This window comes from Gymnoscopelus braueri (genome assembly GCF_963280865.1).
Source record: "Gymnoscopelus braueri genome assembly, chromosome: 8".
NCBI lineage: Eukaryota > Metazoa > Chordata > Actinopteri > Myctophiformes > Myctophidae > Gymnoscopelus > Gymnoscopelus braueri.
In genome coordinates, this window is record NC_137609.1 from 26,781,781 (window position 1) to 26,804,036 (window position 22,256).

Consider the following 22,256-nt stretch of genomic DNA (forward strand, 5'->3'; position numbering starts at 1 on the left):
GGCATGCAAATGTATAGGTATCAGGGATCAAATCAACAGGAAGTGATGCCCACAATGCCCTAGGAAACTTGTGGATAGGGCTTTATCTTCACCTGGCAAGTAGAGTATAAATTAGCAGAGAGAGTAGCTAGAACAAACTCATTATTGTACTGCTACCGGGGCAGGAATTTCACGGCGGCCACGTCGTTGCCCCTCTAATTGGCCGTGTGCCCCTCGAAAAATGACATGCCTTCACGGCCACAGTGGCCGTGGTGCCCCAGCTGCTTCCAGCAACTGATTTCACAGTTTTTCCTCTGCACGATTTTCCTGTCAATACGTTTTTTTTTTTAATGAACCGTCGGAATCCCGCAACACAGTGTAATAAGACACAAAAGCATCACCGGGCCAAACAGGAGATAAATCTAACGCAGCCTGTTGAACTAATCAATGGTAGGTTTGATTTCTAGCCTGAGAGCGAGAGAGAGAGAGAGAGGATTCGGTACATTCCTACAGACCGATGTGCCCCGATGATTTTTTTCAACAGCAAAATATAGATCAATACATCTGATAAAATACAGCGAAATCCCCAAATGATGAGTCTTAATATAAAGCAAGCAATAGAATAACAAATTATAAGTTTAGGCTATCAATATCATACAAAAGAGTGACCTCACCGCTCTGATGGACAAGAAATAAATAATCCTTTTGCAAACCACGTCCATGTTCTGTTTGTTTGTCAACAATGATCTAAATGGGAAGTTTATTTCAGCAGCTAGAATGTGACAGTTTTAGTCCGTTTTTTGGGGCGCAGACTGCGCAGCACAGTCCTCGTTTAAGTGAATTGCTCACCTGTTGTACTGCTCTGCGGAGTGTGCGCAACAGGGCATATCTCCGCCAGGACAGGGTGACCTACCCAGGCCCATAAAATTCATATGCAGGCATAGTAGCCAATTAGAATGAAATCTACTAAAACCGACTCATATACTGATACAGAACCATATAGTGGCTATATATTATCGCTGTCGGGTGGAAATCTTGTATGTTCCTTTTTTTAAATTAATATTTAAAAACAATTTAAAATCGTGAAAATAGCCAATCTACAAGCTGTAAGTATTAATAATTAAGAAATACTATATTTTAAAGAGTGAAAAATCAACTTAAGTCATTATTAGTGCAAGTTCAATCACATTTCATTTGAATGAAAATAACTTGTGGGGAAAATACATAAAATCTCTAATCTGTGAATCTAATGTAAATGTGATTAATGTGACCCCTACTTCAGTCAGTGAAGTCCAGGGCTGAATGTGACATATTGAGACCTATATAACTAAATATTGGTCATTTGCCAACACATTATTTTGTGAAATACATGGGTTATATTTCACAGATAGATACTATTCTTATACTATATTAAAATAAAATCATCCTTAACCTTCAAGTTAAATTCATTATTTCCGTGGACTTAAAAATCTTTTTTTTTGGATGGCCTTCCTGCCCAAAAAATTACAACACCAAAGGCCAAGTGGCCTTGCCCCTAAAATGACGAAATTCCAGGCCTGACTGCTACTACAGCAAGATGAAGCCACCTCCAGCCAAGAAGAGATTCACCCAGAATAACCTACATTTCGAGTTGAGCCCCCACGATACACAAATATCGGCGCCTCTGGTTAAATGTGTGGAAATTCTAACAAAGAGATTTCAATGAGTCTTTCTGGTCTTTTCAGAGTCTCCAAACTAGTTATGAGTAATAAGAACCTGAAATATTATCATATAAAAAGGTCATAATTTGTTTGATACTGTACATGTCAATATTGCATTATTATGAGACACTTTTTTTTCATTTTAGTGGAAATCTAAAGGGACAAATATAATAATAATAATAATAATAATAATAATAATAATAATAATAATAATAATAACATACATATTTTTCCTTTCAATATATTATGATCTTACTGTTATGAGGAAAATAATATTCAAAGGATACCAACAAAACTCATAAAAATGTTCTTTAAATGCCACAAATTATCACTTTGCCTGTAAGATGGAGCAAGAGTTTTACATGTCTGTGATAAGAACTTGAGTGAAGGATGCCCCCTTTTTTTTTTTAACACAACCAGAACAGGTGTGCCTTTTTACTGACAATGAGAGCATTACATTGTATTTTCCCCCCCGTGGGCTTGTCAGTGACTGGCGGCGAAATTACCAGCATTTCTGCCGCTTTAATTCACATGTCTCATGTCATCTTTGTGCTTCTCTGTACAATTTTCACCGCTAACAGAAAGAGAAAATGGAGGAGAGTGAAAATTGAACTAAAGACAGGAATTAGTTCACCACATGTCAATCCCGCAGCCTAATATGACGGGCAGGGATTGGTGAGAGTAAGGAGAAGTGAATGGAGCAGGTCTAAATTGCATGGCAGCCCAGTCAGGGGCTTGATTATCAGTAACATCCCCTATTGTGATGATGCACCAATTGAAGCCACCAGGCTCAGAAGAGTAATATGGGGGAAATCAAGCACTTCAACACTTGGTGTTGAAGGATGGTTCATAGTTTCATCTTTGAGAGTTTACTTCTTCTGGGTGGTGTATGTGTTTTGGTCATACAGCACTGTACGTACTGTACTTAGTTTGTGAAAGTACATACTATTTATGTTATGCAGAATTTCCTCACCAGCCGGCTGACAATCCCAAGGACAATCCCAAGGAGGGAAATGTAGGTTTGTCTTGCAAGTGCAAACCAAAGGAAACAGTGCATAGTCCCGGTTTTCTGAAAGTAGCATTCCCCTTTTCAGTTCAGTTCCTATAGCTTTGTTTTATTGGTGCGGCAGCAGATTTAAAAAGGAAACACATATGACCGTCAAGTGTGTTGACCAAATCTACAGCCGCGCCAATCAAACAAAGCTATGGGAAATTTAACCGGAGCTGGAAATGGTTGTGCCACTTTCGGTAGACCGGGACTTTAAGCCTACTAGCAACGGCCACCTACCACAGTAGGCAGTTTCAATATAGGTGCAAAATCTAAATGGAAGTAAGGACTGTACATGGGAAGGAACCAAATTGTATATAGCGACTACAGCAGCTGTGAACTAGGTAGATTAAAAAAAACTAAATATATTGAACCATCATACCTCCAAGAGTCATTCCAGCCTCAAAACACTTCCTCAGCCGACATGAGGGACAATTCTTCCTTCTTAGTTTGTCAATAGTACAGTCATTTCTGCTTGCACACAGGTATTTCTGTTTGCCTAGAAAGATGAAAAACAAATATTATTTGTCACAATGAAATATTTAATTTCATAATGGGAATCATGTTGGATCATATCAAAAAGACAACATTAGACAGTCCCAGGTAATTAGAGCATACAATTTGTTATCCAATTAATAGGAAATCATTATTTTGCACTTACAGTACGCAAACTGAAAGTTTTCACCCCTATAATCACATTTTGAATGAGTTTGACTTTACAGCAAGTAATTAATTTGATGTTTTCTATTTAATTACATGAGAACGAGAACAAACGGCTGTTCAGTTCCTGTGCTAGTTGTTGGATTAGTTTTTTGTGCATGCAGCACGAGTTACAGCTGCAGCGTGCACCCCATAATAACTCAAAATACACACATATCTTCCTCCCATTTGCAACAAATAAGGCTAAATACTGACAGTCACTGTATCAATAATTATGTCAACCATTTACAGAAAGAAAAGGATGTTGAATCAAAATATTATGTGAACAAATGGTGATACCTTAACCACTTGAACCCCCGCATCCATATTGTTGGGGGAACATTCGCCAAACATACAGTAGCAGATCTACAAGCTCACAATGCATCGCAACATATGAGCTTGTAGATTGGCTATTTTTGGCGAAGAAATTTCAGGTTACAGTTGTAACTCAGGTCCGTTTTTACTAAGAATAGAGAGGGTTTAAGTGGTTAATAAGGGGTGGATGCACTCACATTCGAGATTGAGCAATAACATTACCTTCTGCTGCTCTCTTGAAGAAAACTTTGCAGCTGCCACAGGTGAGCGCACCATAATGACAGCCAGAGGCCTCATCAGCACAGATCAGGCAAGATCTTTGTGGTGGAAAGAAGAACTCCATGGGAAACATGTGCTCTCTGCTGCTCTCAAATCTAAAGGCAAACACACATATATATGCAAAATATTATACAGAGGCTAGTGGACATTTTCCAAACAGATGAAAAACAATAGTTTGTTGCTGTCGGGTATAAAACTTGTACCGCCATATTGTATATTCCTTTTTACCCCTTTTTCCTCGCTGATTTAGTCGTTATGCCAATTAATTCCTCCCCGCACACATTTATGTGTGCTATCTCTGCTGGTGTATCCTACTGGCTCACCTGCCAGTGAGGAGCCCCCACCGGGAGGACACCGCGCCGCCGCCCTACTCCTCCCGCCCAACACTCCATGCTGACTCCATGCCACCCCCAGCCCGTAGGAGTATGTGCAGTGACAAATATCACCTTCCCCTGAACATGGGGCAATTATGTTTGTATAGACACCTGTAGCAACTTAATGTAATAACGGCTCATAATGTAATAACTGTTCATAATGTAATAACCTAAATAACCTAAAAGCTCATAATGTAATAAGCTCATAATGTAATAAAATCCTGAGTGCATAATGTAATATTTTAGCTTAATATAATAATGTGTTACATTGAGATCCTTACGCAGCCGTACTGACATGTGACTGACCATGATACTGACCATGATACTGACACTGATTATTACGATGTAACACTTTTCTCAACAATATGACTTGAGCCATTTTATTACATTATGAGCGGCTCCATAAGGTTCTTAATCTAACACATTAATTACATATAGGTTATTACATTATGAACCGTTATTACATATGAGTTGCTACAACACTTGACGAAGCTGGATGCACCGTGGTGGAATCGAACCCCTAGACTCTGCAGTGGTTGGCAAATACTTGGCAAATACTTAAGCCCTGCGCCACCTGAGCCCCCGTTTTTTCCATAAATTAATGCCCTATGTTATACTTCGATGCATAGCAGTGTCACACAAAAGTAGCAAAGATGGCAGATCTAAAAGCCAAATATTGAACTAATTAAAAGTATTAACAAAAACTTGTAACTAAATAATAATCCTTTGGAACACAGGTTCTTTTTTTCCCCCCCATTTCCTGAAAAGTAGCGTTTTTCCAGGTTTCCACCTGGCAGCGACGATAAAAAAATAAATGTTAGGAGGTATACAACCTAGTGGACATTTTCCAAAGAGAAGCATAACTAACTAGTTATTCCATCTAGATAAGCTTTTTTATTTTTTACTATAATAGAAAACAAGTGACTTCATACACTGTAAGTTCTTGATATTTGATATTTTACATTTGCTCAGCATTATAATGATGCAAGTGATGATCATTTAAATAAGATCGATGATATGTACAAATTTTGAAATAAAAAGGATTACGTTTTGTGGGTTAATATGGAAATTCATGCCATCATGATATCCACCACTTAATCTGGACCATGATTTACTAATTTAATAATTCCATAACAAACTTGATGTAAAACATATTATCATTACTACTGTTATCAACATAAAACATGTCAAATTAAAGCAGCTGCACACAAAATATTTGAATTGTGTATTTTCCTTAATTACCGAAAACTATTGTGGTATATTGGCCCTTATTGCTTATATTTTAACAGTATGCAAGACAAAATCAGATATAAATGTTAGAGGTTATTCAGGAGTAGCCATGTGTTGTAGATAGACACAGTCTAACTGTCTGCACTTCTGGGCTATTCAAGTGACCTGTTGTTCAAGAGGAAGCCTAGCCTGGCTATAGGTGTGAAGTACGATTTACATTGCCTTTGTCAACCTGAAAGACACAGGGTCTGGGACATTGTCTCCACTCCCTTCCTTCAGGCAAATGCAAATCAAATCAGCCAATGTTCAAAGATCTCCTTGATCAACAGGTGGGGGATCACTGACCCCCCCCACCCCACATGAACCGCCTGTATTCAAATGTGAAGCTATTGTGTTCAATAACTCAGGATGGTCACACTACACCAGCCGAAGGGCTGCGTGGAGGAGAGGGCTCCTGGATGCTATGCTGTTGCTATGATGCTGTTGTACTTGAATGCTGAATAAATGAATGAACATGGAACTTGGAAACCTGACGTCTCTCCCCTCTTCTCCTCCGCTTTATTACAACCAGCGGGCCTGGTAACACGCAGTTTACTGCCTCAATTACACGACACTATTCCTTCTCCACCCAAACACACCCTATCTACAGTACGTTCACCTACTATAATACATAATATCTGATTAAGTAATCTGTAGTTTTCCAGTTAGTGCTGTGTAAGGACAGTGTGTGTGTGTGTGTGTGTGTGTGTGTGTGTGTGTGTGTGTGTGTGTGTGTGTGTGTGTGTGTGTGTGTGTGTGTGTGTGTGTGTGTGTGTGTTAAAGACTGTGATGACTGCAGTGTGTGAGAACGATGTGGATATCAACACATGGAGACAAGGAGGACAAAACAGTCGCCCAAATGCAACCTTGGGCACAGAGGGACTGGAAGTGCATGAAGACATAACGATACCTCAAGGGCATACAAAGACTTAGCTGGAATACAAGTATCTACTGTATCTTCAATTTAATGTTTTTTGGGGGTAAAATGCAGAATACACAGCAACTAGCATGTCTGGTTATTGCTTGAAACATCGTTGACATCATTGACAAAAAACAGGGACCCTGAGTATATTTGTCTCTTCTCCTTGCATTGTGAGCTATCTGCTTGGATGAACTGCCTAAATGTCACACTGTAGCCGCTGGGAACTGATGAATATAGAAAAGGCGATGTAATTATAACATAAGTAAATATAAAATATAGAGGTTACAGTCAGCTATGTCACATAAACGGAACTCATTGAAGTCCTTCACACTGTGTGTGTGTGTGTGTGTGTGTGTGTGTGTGTGTGTGTGTGTGTGTGTGTGTGTGTGTGTGTGTGTGGTTGGTCTCTATCTGGTCGTTAGGTCTCCCAGTTCAAACCCTCTTTCAGACCTCACTGGGTCTATTACAGATACAGTATGTGCGAAGACCAACTGCTTGGAAGTCTTAATGTTCACTGCATTGATTTGAGTAGACTTACTGTATTTAAGTACACTACATAAATGAGTAATGCTTATAAACAGTTTTAAGACAGACTGTACTTTATTTGAGTATTTCCATTTAAAGGCACTTTATACTTGGCTCATTTAGAAGAAAATATACAATTTAACCAGAATTAATGACAAATGCAACAATTTAACAATTTGGTCCTTGATCTGGACCTTTTAAGTGGATTAACTCTGGAGTTTAATGTTTTGTTTTTTTTGTAATGTTTAGTAAGATGCAAGAGTCATGGCAGTACTTTTCAGGGGTTTTAAACTCTTTATTTTCAGAAGTTTTATCAGACAGTACATAAAATCAAATAGTACAAAAAAGCAACAGAAAAAATTGCAGTAAAAATAAAAATAAAACATACAAACAAAAACAAAAAAACAAGAACAAACTAGAAAAAGTGCTCCTCGGAGCACAGGACTCCGCCAGGTCAGGTACGTTATTGTGGCCTCCTGGTGGCGCTATAATAGGCCAATGTGAAAAGGGTGCCATTTCTTCTTAGGCCTTTCACGGCAATCGGACACTGCATTCATGATTTGAGGCATTTTGTTGTTTTGTCCTAAAATGTGTTTTGCTGAATTAGACCTGCTAGTGGCGCTATAACAGGCCAATGTCAAATGGGTGGCATTTCTTCCTCGGCCTAGTGGGAATGTGCGTGTGAAATTTCACAGAAATTGCAAGCTGCATTCATGATTTGAGGCATTTTGTTCAAAACGGATCAATCCTGCAAACTTTGGAAGCCAACCTTAGCCAATCAGGATGGTATATGGGAAATCGGGCAGATCCGGGTTGATCACATGACTATCGAGATACTGTGTACCAATTTGCATGAGGTTTGAATACAATCTGTAGGAGTAATGTAAAAAAAAAAAGGGTTTTGCACAAAGCGGCCTCCTGGTGGCGCTATAACAGGCCCATGTGAAAAATTTGAGGCAGAGGTTCTGAATTGGCATCCAGGGAGTGTGTGTCCACAGTTTCGCAGCGACCGGGCCAACGGTGCCGGAGATTAGCTGGTAACACACGGACAGGACACACACACACACACGCACGGACGGACGGAGGGTAAAACATACTCTCTCGCCATGCCTTTCGGCCTGGCGGAGACATTAAAAAAAAGAGGTCATGGGACATTTGGTACCAGTAATAAGACTGAAACATGTTGACAGGATTTAAGATCAAATACAAAGTACAATATACCATAGGGAGGACAACCAGCCATCATCAGAGATCTGGCACGCTATCTAAATAGTCCAGCCATTTCCCCCATCTTTTTTCACCCAACTCCTTTTGGAGCCTCAAAGAGTAGGTCATCTGCTCTAAGAGATGCAATTGTCTCACAATACTGACAAATAGTCCCATAGTAGGGCAGTTTTTCTGCAACCAGTTCCTTGTAATAGCTTTTTTGCTTGCTGCAAGTAGGATCTTAAACAAATAAGAGTCATTCTGACTCAGTCCATCCGGGGTTTGTCCAAGATACAAAGATTCAAATGTAGTATTGATACTGAAACCCAGAATTTTTTAGATAAGTGTTGCTATCTCCTTCCAGAAAGGTTGAATTGCAGGACAAGACCAAAAGACATGTGCATGGTCAACCATAGTATCTCCACATTCCCTCCAGCAGTCCAGCTGGTTCCCAGTTTGTTTAGACTTCTGTTTGGGAGTGATAAAGAAGCGGATTTGGTTTTTCCAGCAAAAGTCTCTCCAGGTCAGGGAGTTAGTAGTCGTTGATTGTGTTTCCCATGAATCCGACCACACTTCATCACTTATGTCAATGTCAAGTTATTTTTCCCATCGTTGTTTCACATATATCGTAGAGTCCTTATTCAATGACACAATTCCATTGTATAGTTTACTTATAAGACCTCTATTACTCCCTGAGTTATAAGCATCAACAAATACAGTTATTATAGTAGGTGTGATCCCCGGATTGGACCTTTTTATTTCTTTCCCGAAAAAATCCCTTAACTGCAGATAACTGAAAAAGTCCTGCCTAGCCAGCCTGTCTGACTCAAGTTTTCAAAACTGTCAATATCCCCTTTTTTAATCATTGTACATATGGAGGTGACACCAAGACGAACCCATTGTCTATATCTGCCGTCCAGTAATGCTGGTACGAAGGCAGGATCGTATGCTGGCCAGCTTAATAGCTTAGCCTCCTTCTGGAGTTGGAAACGTTTAACCACTTCTAACCATATTTCAAATGAAAGATTTACCCATTGCCTCACTGTCTGAAACATTCCTTTCTCTCCCTCAGTGCAACCTAGTAATGACTGTATTGGTTTATCCATTAAGGATAACTCTATGTTTTTCCATTTAGCAATATAGGACGGGTTACACCAATTAGGGCATTCACAACTAATGATTTTTACTAGTCGACTCATTTGATCAAGTAGTAGTCGACTAGTCGAAATTTACATAAAAAAAAAAAAAAAAAAAAAAATCCTATTACTATTATTATTATTATCCTCCTGCCCTTATTTTTATGGCGTTTTAAGGGAAGCGCTTCTGGCACAGCAGCACAGCACCACAGCAGCGTCTCCAAGGATCCCCATTGCCCAATAATAGGCTTTTATTTTATTTTTATTTTTTTCAACTATTCGACTAGTACCAACAAAGTCGACTAGTGGTTATACTAGTCGACTAGTCGACTAGTTGGTGAAAGCCCTAACACCAATATACAAGGGGTCTCAGCTGTGCTGACAAATAATAATCCCTTAAGGAAGGGAGGGACATGCCTCCTCTCGCCCGGGGTAGCTGTAAGGTAGAAAATTTCACCCGTGGCCTTTTCCTGTCCCAGATGAAACGTGAAATATGTTTATTCCATTCTCTGAATTGTTTCAAGGGTATTTCTACTGGTAGTGACAAGAAAAGGTATAGCAATCTGGGTAAGATTACCATTTTGACTGCTCTTATTCTACCTCCTAGGTCAAGAGGAAGCATGCTCCATCTACTGAGATCATCATACATTTTTCTAGTTGCACCCCCATAGTTGACATCAAACAGTTGTGACAGGTCCTTGGGCAGATTTACACCCAAATATTTGATATGGGGTGAATACCAATTAAAGTTGTATTTTGTGATGCATTCTTGTGTAGGGGTATAATTTAGTGTCAAGACCTGAGTTTTATTTACGTTGAGCACATACCCTGAGTAAAACCCATATGTTTCCAACATTTCCATCAGTACAGGAAGCCCAGAACCTGGGTCCATGATTGTGACCAATACATCGTCCGCATGACTTTGTCATTCTTGTTATTGCGTTGCCATGGATTAAAGCAAAATAAAATCTCACGACAAAGAATTTTGTTAGGCCTAATATGCGATTTGTGAAACAGCCGGAAAGGAGCACCCCCACAGGGAAAGGAGCACCCCCACATACTAGTTTCATTAACAATTAGCACAATATGTAGAATTATGGTGTTTTGCCATACAGCCAACTAGCTAAAGAAATTGCAGATCGATGCTCAAGTCAGCCATATCAGTCCTGACAAAAAAAGTATAGTCATTTTGTAAACGCCAGACGCCAAAGGGTTAACCTTTGCTTTTATGAAATATCTGAGATTAGGATTTTTGGAAAGATTAAAAATGCATTCTATTGCTAGTTTGACGAATAACCGAAAATAGGCTATCTACAAGCTTACACCATGTCGCAGTGCGGCATGTTGTAAGCTTGTAGATCGCCTATTTACGGTGCATGACACACTTCCATAGAAGACATGCTGACTTCTGCGGAATCCAAATGACTGAAATCAGTCGTGGTGACTGAGAACTTTAATCCATGCGTTGCTTACATCATTTAGAAAATATCTAATCGATTTCCATGCATCAGATTTTACATTAAACTGGAATGTTAGTATCTGATGATTATTAATTATTAGCGTACTTCACAGAGAGAAAGAGAAAAAAAAAAAGTAGAATTGTACTGTATATAGGATGTGAGACCCTGTCACCCTCTTACAGCACTGAGCTGTCCACACACACACACACACACACACACACACACACACACACAGTATGAGGAACCGGAACAAAATATTTACTCTCATGTACACACAATGTAATAATAAAGAAACCTTGAACATTACAAAATGTCTTTGGCCAACAAATATATAAACTTGGGTCAGTGCAATGAATGGAGGAGTCTGATTTCACCTTCCCAGTGGAAAGTCTGGTGACGTGAGGTTACCTTCCCAGAGTAAAACTTCTTTGGCGCAGTTGCGCACTACAGACGAATACCAAAACGCTCGCCCCAAAACACAGGCACACAGGCGCCCCGGGGCAAATCTGGCGGTATTCACCTGGTATTCCTAAACGTAACCTCAGTAAACTATGCCTAAACCTAACCTTATTCCTAAACATGACCTGAGTAAAACTATGCCTAACCCTAAACTTATTTCTAACATTATCCTCAGTAAAACAAATATAAGAAAACAAGAACCGCTGGTCCGCGAAAGAAATGGGGTGAGTGTTTTGGGGTGTGTCTTCCGGTTACCCCACAGACAACATTGATGGGGCTGCAGTGAACTCCATGGAGTAATTAAACACCACAAACAACACGGAATACGTTGACACAAACACACTGGAGCGATGTATAAGCACTTTATAAGAAAACTAACACTTATGTTGATTTAACGTTGAAGACATTCATACATTTGCATTCCTATGGGTGACGGTCGCTTCACTGAATGGACTCGGGCGTGGCTGTGTGTCCTTGACTACACGGCACACCCAGCCGTCTCAGGCGGCACAGTAAAGGGCAGCGGAACGGCGGTTGGGAAACGCTGCTCTAGACAATGCTTGTGATTCCATCGGACGCATTTAAGACGCATCCCAGAAGAGGCGAGCGTGCATTCTCCGCTATAAATACACACCTGGCCTATCTTTTTTCTGCGTGCCACTGACAGAGAACAGCCAAATAAACTGTTGAGAAAAATTGTTATATTGTTGACTTCATCCACCAGTTATTATAGTATCCAAGTTTAAAAAACTCAGGCCCACCCAGAGTTTTCCAGGCCCAGATATCAGACACGTTCTGTATCCACCACTGGTTGTGAGCATGTGGTCAGTACACACACTGGTTGATCCACCAGGCCACCATGGAAGCTAGGAATTATTTGTATGTAAAATTGTTACCATAGTAAAAATTCACGTTCAGCAATGCATGCTTATGTAATGTCGATACTTTAGCCTCCAGTATTAATATATAGTTGTGGCTGAAAATATTGGCACCCTTGCACATAAAAAAACAACTCGATTGTCTGTAAAATAAGTTCAAATTGACAAAAAGTACTTGGTCTCTATAATTCTTTATTTAACGGTTAATAGTACAGAAATTCTGTTTTTGAATGAGAACTTAACATACCATTTTAAATGGATTAAACACAAGTTGCCTTGGCAAAGTTATTGACACCTAAGATGTAATATTTTTTGTATCTTTTCTGTTGTGCAATATGATGCAAGTTCATTCAGCCAATGCCTCTATGAAGGCGAGTTTTCAGATTTCCAATTTACCAGAATAATTTTCTTCGTGGCTGTACTGGTGAGCGACACAATATACTTTTTGTTAAAATTTACATTGAGCAGACTAACGTCTCCCAGTACCCAAATTATTGGATCATGTGGAATGTCAAACTCTAAGACATCTGAGACAGTGGTCATGATGAACTTCCAATAATCTTCCAAGTATGGTCAGCTCCATAACATGTGTAACAGACTACCTTCTGTTATCTTACACCTTTGGCACAAGGAGGCAGAAATATTCCCATCAATCTTGTGCAACCTGAGCGGTGTAAAGGAAGTTCTGTGAAAAATGTTAAATTGCATCGGTCTATGTTTTGTAGAAATCTGAACTTTCTGAGATCTCTCTAAAATGTTTTGCCAATCCACATCATCATAAGTGCATCCCAAGTCTGTCTCCCATTTATGTTTAAAAGCCATTGTATTATAAAGTCGGCAGATTTGTGTTTATAATACTATATATGGAGGATGTTAGTTGTCTAATTTGGAGATATTTAAAAAGGTCATGTCTCGGTAGTCTCTGAAGATGGATGCTACAATCTTCTCTCTGTCCTCCTAAGACTTTTGTACATGCTCAGTGTGGTACATGCAGTGACACAAAACAGCAGAATGAGGACTTTGCTGATGTTGATACTAAAATATATTTTAATATTTCAATTAACCCAGGTTTTGGAGTCATGTGGCACGTGACTTAAGTGATTCTGGAAGAAATTGAGTGTTATTTGACAAAAATGCGAGGGTGCCAATACTTTTTGTCCACAACCAGTACATACAGGCTCTGAAGTAATCATCCCCTCCTGTCATAAAGGTCATAGTTGAGTATGCTCAGTGTGGTACAGTAAAAAGAAAAGAAAATGAATGTCATAGAACCTTTGTACCTACTATACTTCATTGCATAGTTGCAATGTTACACAGCTCTGTTAACACATTTCTCTAGGGCTACAATACATCTTTAATTGTACAATCATTTATTATCTTTCATTTGGTTTTACCTTTTTACCATGTAAATGTATGTTTCCCATGCCAATAAAGCTTTGAATTGAAATGTTTAAAAAGAGAATGCCCCGCTATCCACAAGTTTCCTATGGAGTTGTGGGCATCACTTTCTGTTGATTTGATCAAGTATCAGGGATCAAATCAACAGGAAGTGATGCCCACAACGCCCTAGGAAACTTGTGGATAGACGCTGCCCATTCCGACGTGGAGTAGAGAAGAGGGGGGAGAGAGAGGGGTTTCGGTGTTGCCAGCACTAATGAATGGCAGCTGTAAATGCAGTAGTGTCTTGTGTAAGTGTGTTTAATAATCAACTGAATGTTTTCTGCAGCCTAACATATCAAGTAATTCCCTGTAGAAGGTAGACCCTCTCCCTCAAGCTAAACTTAAGTTACTTCTAAAATTTTGGCTATGTGCAATAACTGCAAGCCAATATTCAGAGGCAGTCAGTATTTGTCTTAATTTCTTTAATTCATATTTCTTTAGTCGCCAATAATTTAACTGTAAGCCAGTGTTTTGAGACATATTGTCTTTAATTGCTACAACATAAATGGTAAAAATAAATTCTACATGCATAAATACAATAATAATAATAATAAATAATAATATAATGCCTTCCCACATGATTGGATCAGTGATTAGTATCGGACCATCTCTATTTATAACCAGTAACACATTGACTCAATTACTAGGTTCCACAATGTTTTAGATTGGTATAACAACTAATTGTATCCATTTCATAAAGGATTACTTCATTATTAAAACTTTATATATTATTGCTTGGTAATTTTAGGCTGTTTTTTAATGTCCGCAGAAAATGTACTATCAAGCCGCAGAATCAAGGATTGTTCTCCGCAGAATCAGGATTGTACAGCTTCAACCAGGGATCTGACAACTACACGTTTAGAAAAACACTGAACAAGGATTGCATAAAGGGAGTAGCCAGGAGAAAACAGCTCTCTACAAAAAACCCTCTCTACGCTTCAAATGGCTTTGCTTTAGAAAATTGAACCTGAATGAACCACAGGACTTTTGGGCTGTAAACGTGGTCCTCTAGAGAGAAGTGACCAAAGTGTGGCTGTAATACCATCAAAACCAAACAATGCATGTCACCACAAGAACCTCATCCCCAACCATGCATGTTGGTGGAGGGGAAATTATTTGGGGCTGTTTTGCAGCCACAGAATCTGGAAGCCTGACAGCCTGAGCCCAGCATGAATTTGTTTTGATACCATACCAGCACATTCTTGAGGGAACTTAAAAAGGAATGTTTTGTGGCTGTTGACTACATGACCGGAATCATTATTACATGATTATAATTGTTGTTATTATTGCTATATGATAACAGTATTATTATTATAATTTGTATTAATATTATAATTATTATACAATTATTAATATTATTATTAATATTATACTATTGTTATGATTATTGCACTATTTTAAGAGCCAGGAAATCTCAGTTTCAGAGCTTAGAACACTCAATCTATGTATAGGTCTAAGTCTGGAGGGGTTTAAGACAATGTTGGTACAGTATATGTTTTGCACTTAATAGAGAGCTGGTAAACCTCTGGATCAGAGCCTGAAACACTCTGCTTTGCACATGTGTTAATATAATGTTGTACTTATTTAGTTTAATGTCATATTATGTATTTTATCATGCTTTTATATAGTCTGTAGAGTATCTTCTATGGACCTCAGGAAGATTAGCTGGCGCCCTAGGCGTCAGCTAATGGGGATCCATTTAATAAACAATAAACAATATACCGATGGGAGCCAATGTCAAAATATGACAGTCTGTACTCTCCAAGGCAATGGACCCTTTTCAGAGTGGACATTATTATTATTATGTCATAGATGGTAAACGCAGCTGAAGGTAATAACATTAATCCTGGGTCTGTTTCTTTTACAGTAGGTGTGTACCAGAGCATGGGCAACTTCATGCGGACATACAGAAAAAAGTACTTGAGTAAAAGTACTAAAGTATTGGTATCAAAATGTACTTAAAGTACCAAAAGTAAAAGTACTACATTTTTGAAAATAGCAGATCTACAAGCTCACGTGTAGAACGAGCTTGTAGATCGGCTATTTTCAAATAGCCTAGGTATAAAATAGGGCTTAAGTGGTTAATGTATGTTTCATAATGTAATGATTTATATCTGCAAAGTAACTAGTACCTAAAGTTTTAAATAATTGTAGTGGAGTAATAGTACAATATTTGCCTCTGAGATGTAGTGGAGTAGAAAAGTATAGACAATTGGAAATACTCCAGTAAAGTAAAAGTACCTCAAAATTGTACTTAAGTACAGTACTTGAGTAAATGAACTTAGTTACTGTACACCACCGCACGTCAGTGAAAAAAAACGCTAAACATCCCTATTTACAAGCGACTTTACAGGGAAACATGCCCAGCGTCGCTTATAATAAGCAGACCTGGCAACACTGGCAGGCTACGCTGTCAGCTATAATGCATTAGCACAACAATGAGCACGTCGGCTGACAGTTTGTGCTGAACTAAAATGCCAACTTTTGCCAACCGACTACCAGTCTATTGCAGTCTCAAGTAGTCTGTTTAGTGGAGAGTCACCTTAAGGTTTTGCTTGTGGATCTGTTGGTGAAGATACAGTGTGGGCAATAAAATGCTACAGATTAGGTCCTTAACAGGATGCCATTTAAGCATATTATCAAAGGTGAATGACTTAAAGCAGGAGGGGACTACACATATGGAAAGGAAGAGGTTGAATATGACGCTGAACACAACCATGCAGCTACGCCACACACGTTCTGATTACCCAGCCTGGGATGCAATTTGACCTGGCCACTTTGTGGGTGTTGGCCCACTTGAGCGACTTGCACACGTCAGCTTAGGCGATGACCAGAGCGCTGTACATGTCAGTGGTGGTGGGGGGATCCCTCCGGGAATTTGGGAGTTTGGTGTTAATCAAAATGTTCTCGAAATACAGAGCAATCTTCGTTCCTACTCTCACCTACAGTCATGATGTGCTGGTCATGACCAAAAGATAAGATCTCAGATACAAGCTCCTTCACTTGGAAATTGGCCAGCTAAGGGTGGTTCGGGCAGATACAAGCGGCCAAAATGAGTTTTCTCAGATGGGTGGCTGGCGTCTCCCTTAGAGATGATGAGAGGTGTGAGAAGTGAGAAGTTCAGTCATCCGCGAGAGACTTGGGAGTAGAGCCGCAGCTCCTTCACTTGGAAATTGGCCAGCTAAGGGTGGTTCGGGCATCTAGTACGGATGCCTCCTGAGCATCTCTCTCGGGAGGTCCTCGGTGCACGTCCCACTGGGAGGAGACTCCCTGGCAGACCAAGGACCAGATGGGGGGGATTATATCTCTATGCTGGCCTTGGACCTCCTCAAAATCTCCCAAGATGAAGTGGCAAATGTTGCCCGGGAAGTCAGTAGCTCTCTAGTGGAAACGACTCCGGATAAGTGGTTGAAGATGGATGGATGGAGATGCTGATTTATTTTTGTACTGAAAATACTGGTTTTAAATTAACTCAATGAATCAATAATTGTCAACTTTAAGAATTCTAATGAATATAACCTCTCAATATGTTTATTCCATGGCAACACAATGGAAAGCAGTAGTAGATTCAATAATAATTTGAGCTCCTTGTTGTACGTTTTATTTATTGGAAACCTACTGGACCTTTAAATATGAGAGCGAGTGAGTTTGTGTTCCTTTAATTATTTTGAGCAGTATATTATACACGGCAGCCACACACACACACACACACACACACACACACACACACACACACACACACACACACACACACACACACACACACACACACACACACACACACACACACACACACACACACACACACACACACACACACACACACACACACACACACACACACACACACGTCAAGTTGCTGCCACGGGTGTTTTCCAAAGTAGCACATTTAATGAAGATGTCCCCCGTCTTATTTAGCAGGGATGTACACAAATCAATAGGCTACATTATTTGGGAAAGCACAAATAATAATATGATGGAAACATATTTCTTCTACCTGAAGTTGCTCGATATTATTCAGGGGAGGGGGGGGGCATGATTGCAGTGGTGGAAAGTAACTAAATACATTTACTCAAGTACTGTACTTAAGGAGTAGTTCACCCCAAAAATTACTTATTTTCTATCAATTGCACACCCCATGAAGCCTTGAATTCATGGATTTTGTTTAGTTTTTGTCACATTCCTAAGCCAATAATTTGATTACCGGCGGAAAGATGCTAATGTATCCGGTAGGAGACACAAAGTAGACTCTTTGTGTCTCCTACCGGAAATACACCCGGTCATCAAATTATTGGCTTAGGAATGTGACAAAAAACAACCAAAAAAATGCATGAATTCAAGGCTTCATGGGGTGTGTAATTCATAGAAAATACATCTCAGAGGTAAATACTTACTCCACTAAAATTATTTTAAAACTTTAGTTACAAGTTAGTTTGCAGATTTAGATTATTACAAAATATATCTTTTAACACATAAGCCCTATTTTATACTTTGTCTATTCGAGAATAGCAGATCTACAAGCTCACATTTTTTTAAAGTTTGAAATATTTGAGTACTTCTACTTTGGTACTTAAAGGGATACTAGGCAGGATCAGAGATCTGAGTGAGTACACACACTGCCCCCCTCCCCTCTCTGACAGGTATCAAAGTGATTGCTGTCTTTGATGCATTCATTGATTAGAGAGAGCACTAACGAGTTTGACACTTATGGCCCAATCAATCAACTCAGTGCACAACTCCTTTGAGCTCCGGCCGAGCCCCCTCTCCCCCCACAGACTTTTCAGTCCCTGCAAGGGATGAATGTCAATATAAATAGTGGAACAAAACCAAAATACAGCCAGAGGGATGTCTTTCTCCAGGGAAACACAGCAGCATAATTATATAGTGGCTGATACAGGTAAAAAATGCAAAATAAATATGTATATATATATTATTTTTTAAATTTACGCTAGTCTTGACCTAGTCTGCCTTTAAGAATATTGTGATGCCAATAATTTTGTACTTTTACTCAAGTAAAAAAAGTATATACTGGCCTTTTACTTAGGCCTATAACAGAGTATTTTTACATTATGTGAATGAATGAATGGTTTATTTTGAATGGTCTTTTTTTTCTCAAACAAAACACTTGTGTGGACTTACAAAAAGAAAAAAATCACTAATGTACACATTCAAAGTCAGCACACACAAAATCCAAACTCATCATTGTGGGTGGCCACAAGATAAAAATCCCCATTTCGTTTGCAACACATGTGATATAGTATGCTACTTCAGTACACTTTAACAACAAATATTACTGGGACCACTACAGAAATTTGCAGATGAACAATGATTCATGAATTCGCATTTAGACACTCCCATTGACTATTCCTCTAACAAATTGCCCACAATTTCACACATTGCCCATACAAGCTCGAGCCATGGTTTTGTGAAGACATGTGATAAATAGCTCTCTATTCCCATAGCGATCATTGCTACTGTACAGAGTGTTTCCTCAATAACAGGGCAGGAGTCTCTATCTCTCCACGTCTTTAGTAAACAGAAAATACATTTTCAGGTTGGGATAAAAAAAAAAAAGTCCAATCAGGAGAGAGAGAAAACTGCGGATAAGCAACTTAAATGGGAAGTGATTTAACATAAATGAGAAGACAAAGTAATTGGAACACAAGACACAATTATGGTGTGCATGATCATGTCTAATCATGCACATACCTGCCACTGCATTGGCCACTATGTGGACCTACCAATGTGTTACCACTGTCGCACCTATTGTCAACCTCATGTGCATACTGTATTTTGTATGCTATGCACATATATGTGCACAGCACTGCATATAGATATCTTATCTATTTTTATATTCTCTTTGACATGCTTATTTTATGTTTGATTTCTTACTCCCTGCTCCCCCTCTCCCTGCCCCCACCCTGTCCCTTTTGTTCTTCTCCTAACAACTAATCTGTTGTGTTTAACAAAAAAATATCACTTACAGAACCTATCTTCACAGTCCATGATTTAGTTTAAACAAATTGCTCATGTAAAGGCTGATACAGCAACAACACCTTTGTTGTCTTGTTGCAAATTAGAGTACACAGTACACACAAGATGATTCTATATTTTTTGTGAGATTTAATACACTTTATTTTCCCTTTTTTTTTACCTCGCTCTGACTGGTCCTGATACAAATAAATCCAAGTCACTTTCCCGTTTCCATCTTTGGACAGTGACACACATGCACTACCAACATGCACATAACGAGATTAGTCATAGTAAGATTTTACACACACACACACACACACACACACACACACACACACACACACACACACATACAACATTGATAGAGAGAGAGGGGGGGATCAAAGCCAAATAGGCTAATATCTAGTCTTAAACAAGCATAATGGTGTATATAATTATAAATAGCCTACATAATAGCATATAGCCTACGTGAACAGTGAAGATTATCATGTATAGATTATATATCAAATAAGGAGACAGACAGATAGTAGCCTGGGAACCGATTCGATCCCCCGGCTCCTCGTTCATGTCGAAGTGACCGCCAACACTGCTCCCAATGAGCAAATTAACATTTTTAAATTTCATGAATACATTTAAAAATAATAAAAAACAAAGAAATTCCTTAAATTAGAAGACAAATGTTTAAGAGGTAGTGAAAATAGCCGATCTACAAGCTCACAACGAGGCGCAAATGCGACGAGTTGTGAGCTTGTAGATCTGCTATTTTCACTAGCACAGTCAAGGAAACAAAAGTTTTAGAGTACTGTCATATAAGCTTACCTGGCATCGTTATACGAGACATCCAGCCAGTCACCAACTTCATTCTTCACATAGTTGGAGTTGGAATAAGGCGACCTGCCGATCAACCCGCCGGCCGCGCTGGGGAACCACTGATCAGGTCTGGATCGATCATGGTGAAGCAGGACGCTCCTCTCATAGGGGTTACATAGGAACGCAGTGCTCGGCCCCGTGCTGTATGTATTATTCATGCACTGCTTGGGTCCCCCAAGCTGAGCAATGCCATTGTCACTATAACCGTAGTTAGTGCCCCACGCTGTCCCGCCACTGCCAAGCTCACTTGTGATGGTTTCGGATTTAATCTTGACGCTGTACTGCTCCTGTAAGTAGTCAGCGTACTTGCCCTCCATCATGCCTTCGCTTTGAGCTTTGTAGACATGATGAGACACTCTCTCTGGGAACGTTGGGCGCAAGTGTGCATGCGTGTTCTCTGGCGCTAGTGGGCCGTAAGGGCAAGACGTCTCCAAGTGATCCGTGTCCGTTCGGGGGTCGCCGCATTTGCTCCGGGGCGTGGGTGTTTTGGGCCGAGCGGTTTGGTATTCTTTGCAAGTTGTCTCCTCACCCTCATGGAGTCCAAACCCCTCTTCGTTTGGAGTGGAGTTTCTGTCGCGCAGGGTAACGCTGGTAGAATCCTCCAAACTTTTGAACATGCCCACCAGTTGCTTGCTGTGCATTAAGGGTCGGTCATCACAGTCGTACTGGACACCTGTACCAGCTCCAGGGCAGCCAAAATAGTCGTCTTCTCGCATTTGGTCATGTGCGACACAATGAGCGTGGTTCGGGTCCAGGTCACTAATAATGTCATTCGAGTCCATCATGGCCAGTCCAAGCGACACCGACACCGCTTTGCAGAGCTCTCTCGCGGTTTCTGAAATGGTGGCGCAGGCTGAATTGGAGGAGCGACTGTTCGCTAGGCGGCTGGCAGCGTTTAAGTCGTCTTCCCCACCGCGCTGCTGAGGCGCGTCTGCTGGCTGCTTCTCCATGTTACAGGATGGTTCCTGCACCGTGTGGCTGATGGATCCGTAACCGTATCCATTCGCGTCCGCATTGTCGGAATTATTCACCCCGGTTCTGTTTCCTGTTGAGTTTTTCGTAAAATGGACACTATTTGTCTCAGTTTCAAGTAATGTGGAAAAACTTGTGCCGTTTGCATCCCTCACTTTCTCCAGGCGTATTTCGGCACAACATAGCTGGCGATTAGTTGGGCGCATTTCCCCAGGATGATTAGGCTAATTCTGCAAATAAGTAGGCTATTTTGATAAGAGAAAAGTCCAAGTGCTCTCTCTCAGCAACCGTAGCACTGCTCCTTAGCTCAACTCTGACGGTATGAAACAAGCTTTTGGTTTGGTCTGCGGAGAGCATAGTAGTCAACAAACTCCCAGTGGTTGGAAAGTAACTGGCTACATACTCAAGTACTGTACATACTCAAGTACTGTACGTACTCGAGTACAATTTTGAGGTATTAGTACTTTACTTTAGTATTTCCAATTTTCAAATACTTTTACTTCTACTCCACTACATCTCAGAGGCAAATATTGTACTTTTACTCCACTACAATTATTTGAAAACTTTAGTAACTAGTTACTTTGTAGATTTGTATTATTATTACAAAACATACATGACCACAGCCCTATAATTAGGCCATTTGAAAATAGCCGATCTACAAGCATGCATGCATTGTGAGCTTGTAGATCTTCTATTTTCTAAAGAGTTTTATACATTTGAAAACTTGAAAACTTGACATTCTGCATAATGAG

General features: G+C 39.8%; 1 protein-coding gene across 1 annotated transcript in view; it reads right to left on the minus strand.

The window, feature by feature from the left end:
* ar (androgen receptor) overlaps nucleotides 1–21,848 on the minus strand; it is a 42,210-nt gene extending 20,362 nt beyond the window's left edge. The window contains exons 1-3 of the mRNA XM_080436595.1: nucleotides 20,482–21,848; nucleotides 3,964–4,115; nucleotides 3,110–3,226 (exon numbers count right to left, since the gene is read on the minus strand). Coding sequence (XP_080292721.1) covers nucleotides 3,110–3,226; nucleotides 3,964–4,115; nucleotides 20,482–21,710 — 1,498 coding nt within the window. The 5' untranslated portion in view covers nucleotides 21,711–21,848. The remainder of the gene's footprint in view (nucleotides 1–3,109; nucleotides 3,227–3,963; nucleotides 4,116–20,481) is intronic.
* Between the last annotated feature and the right edge of the window lie 408 nt (nucleotides 21,849–22,256).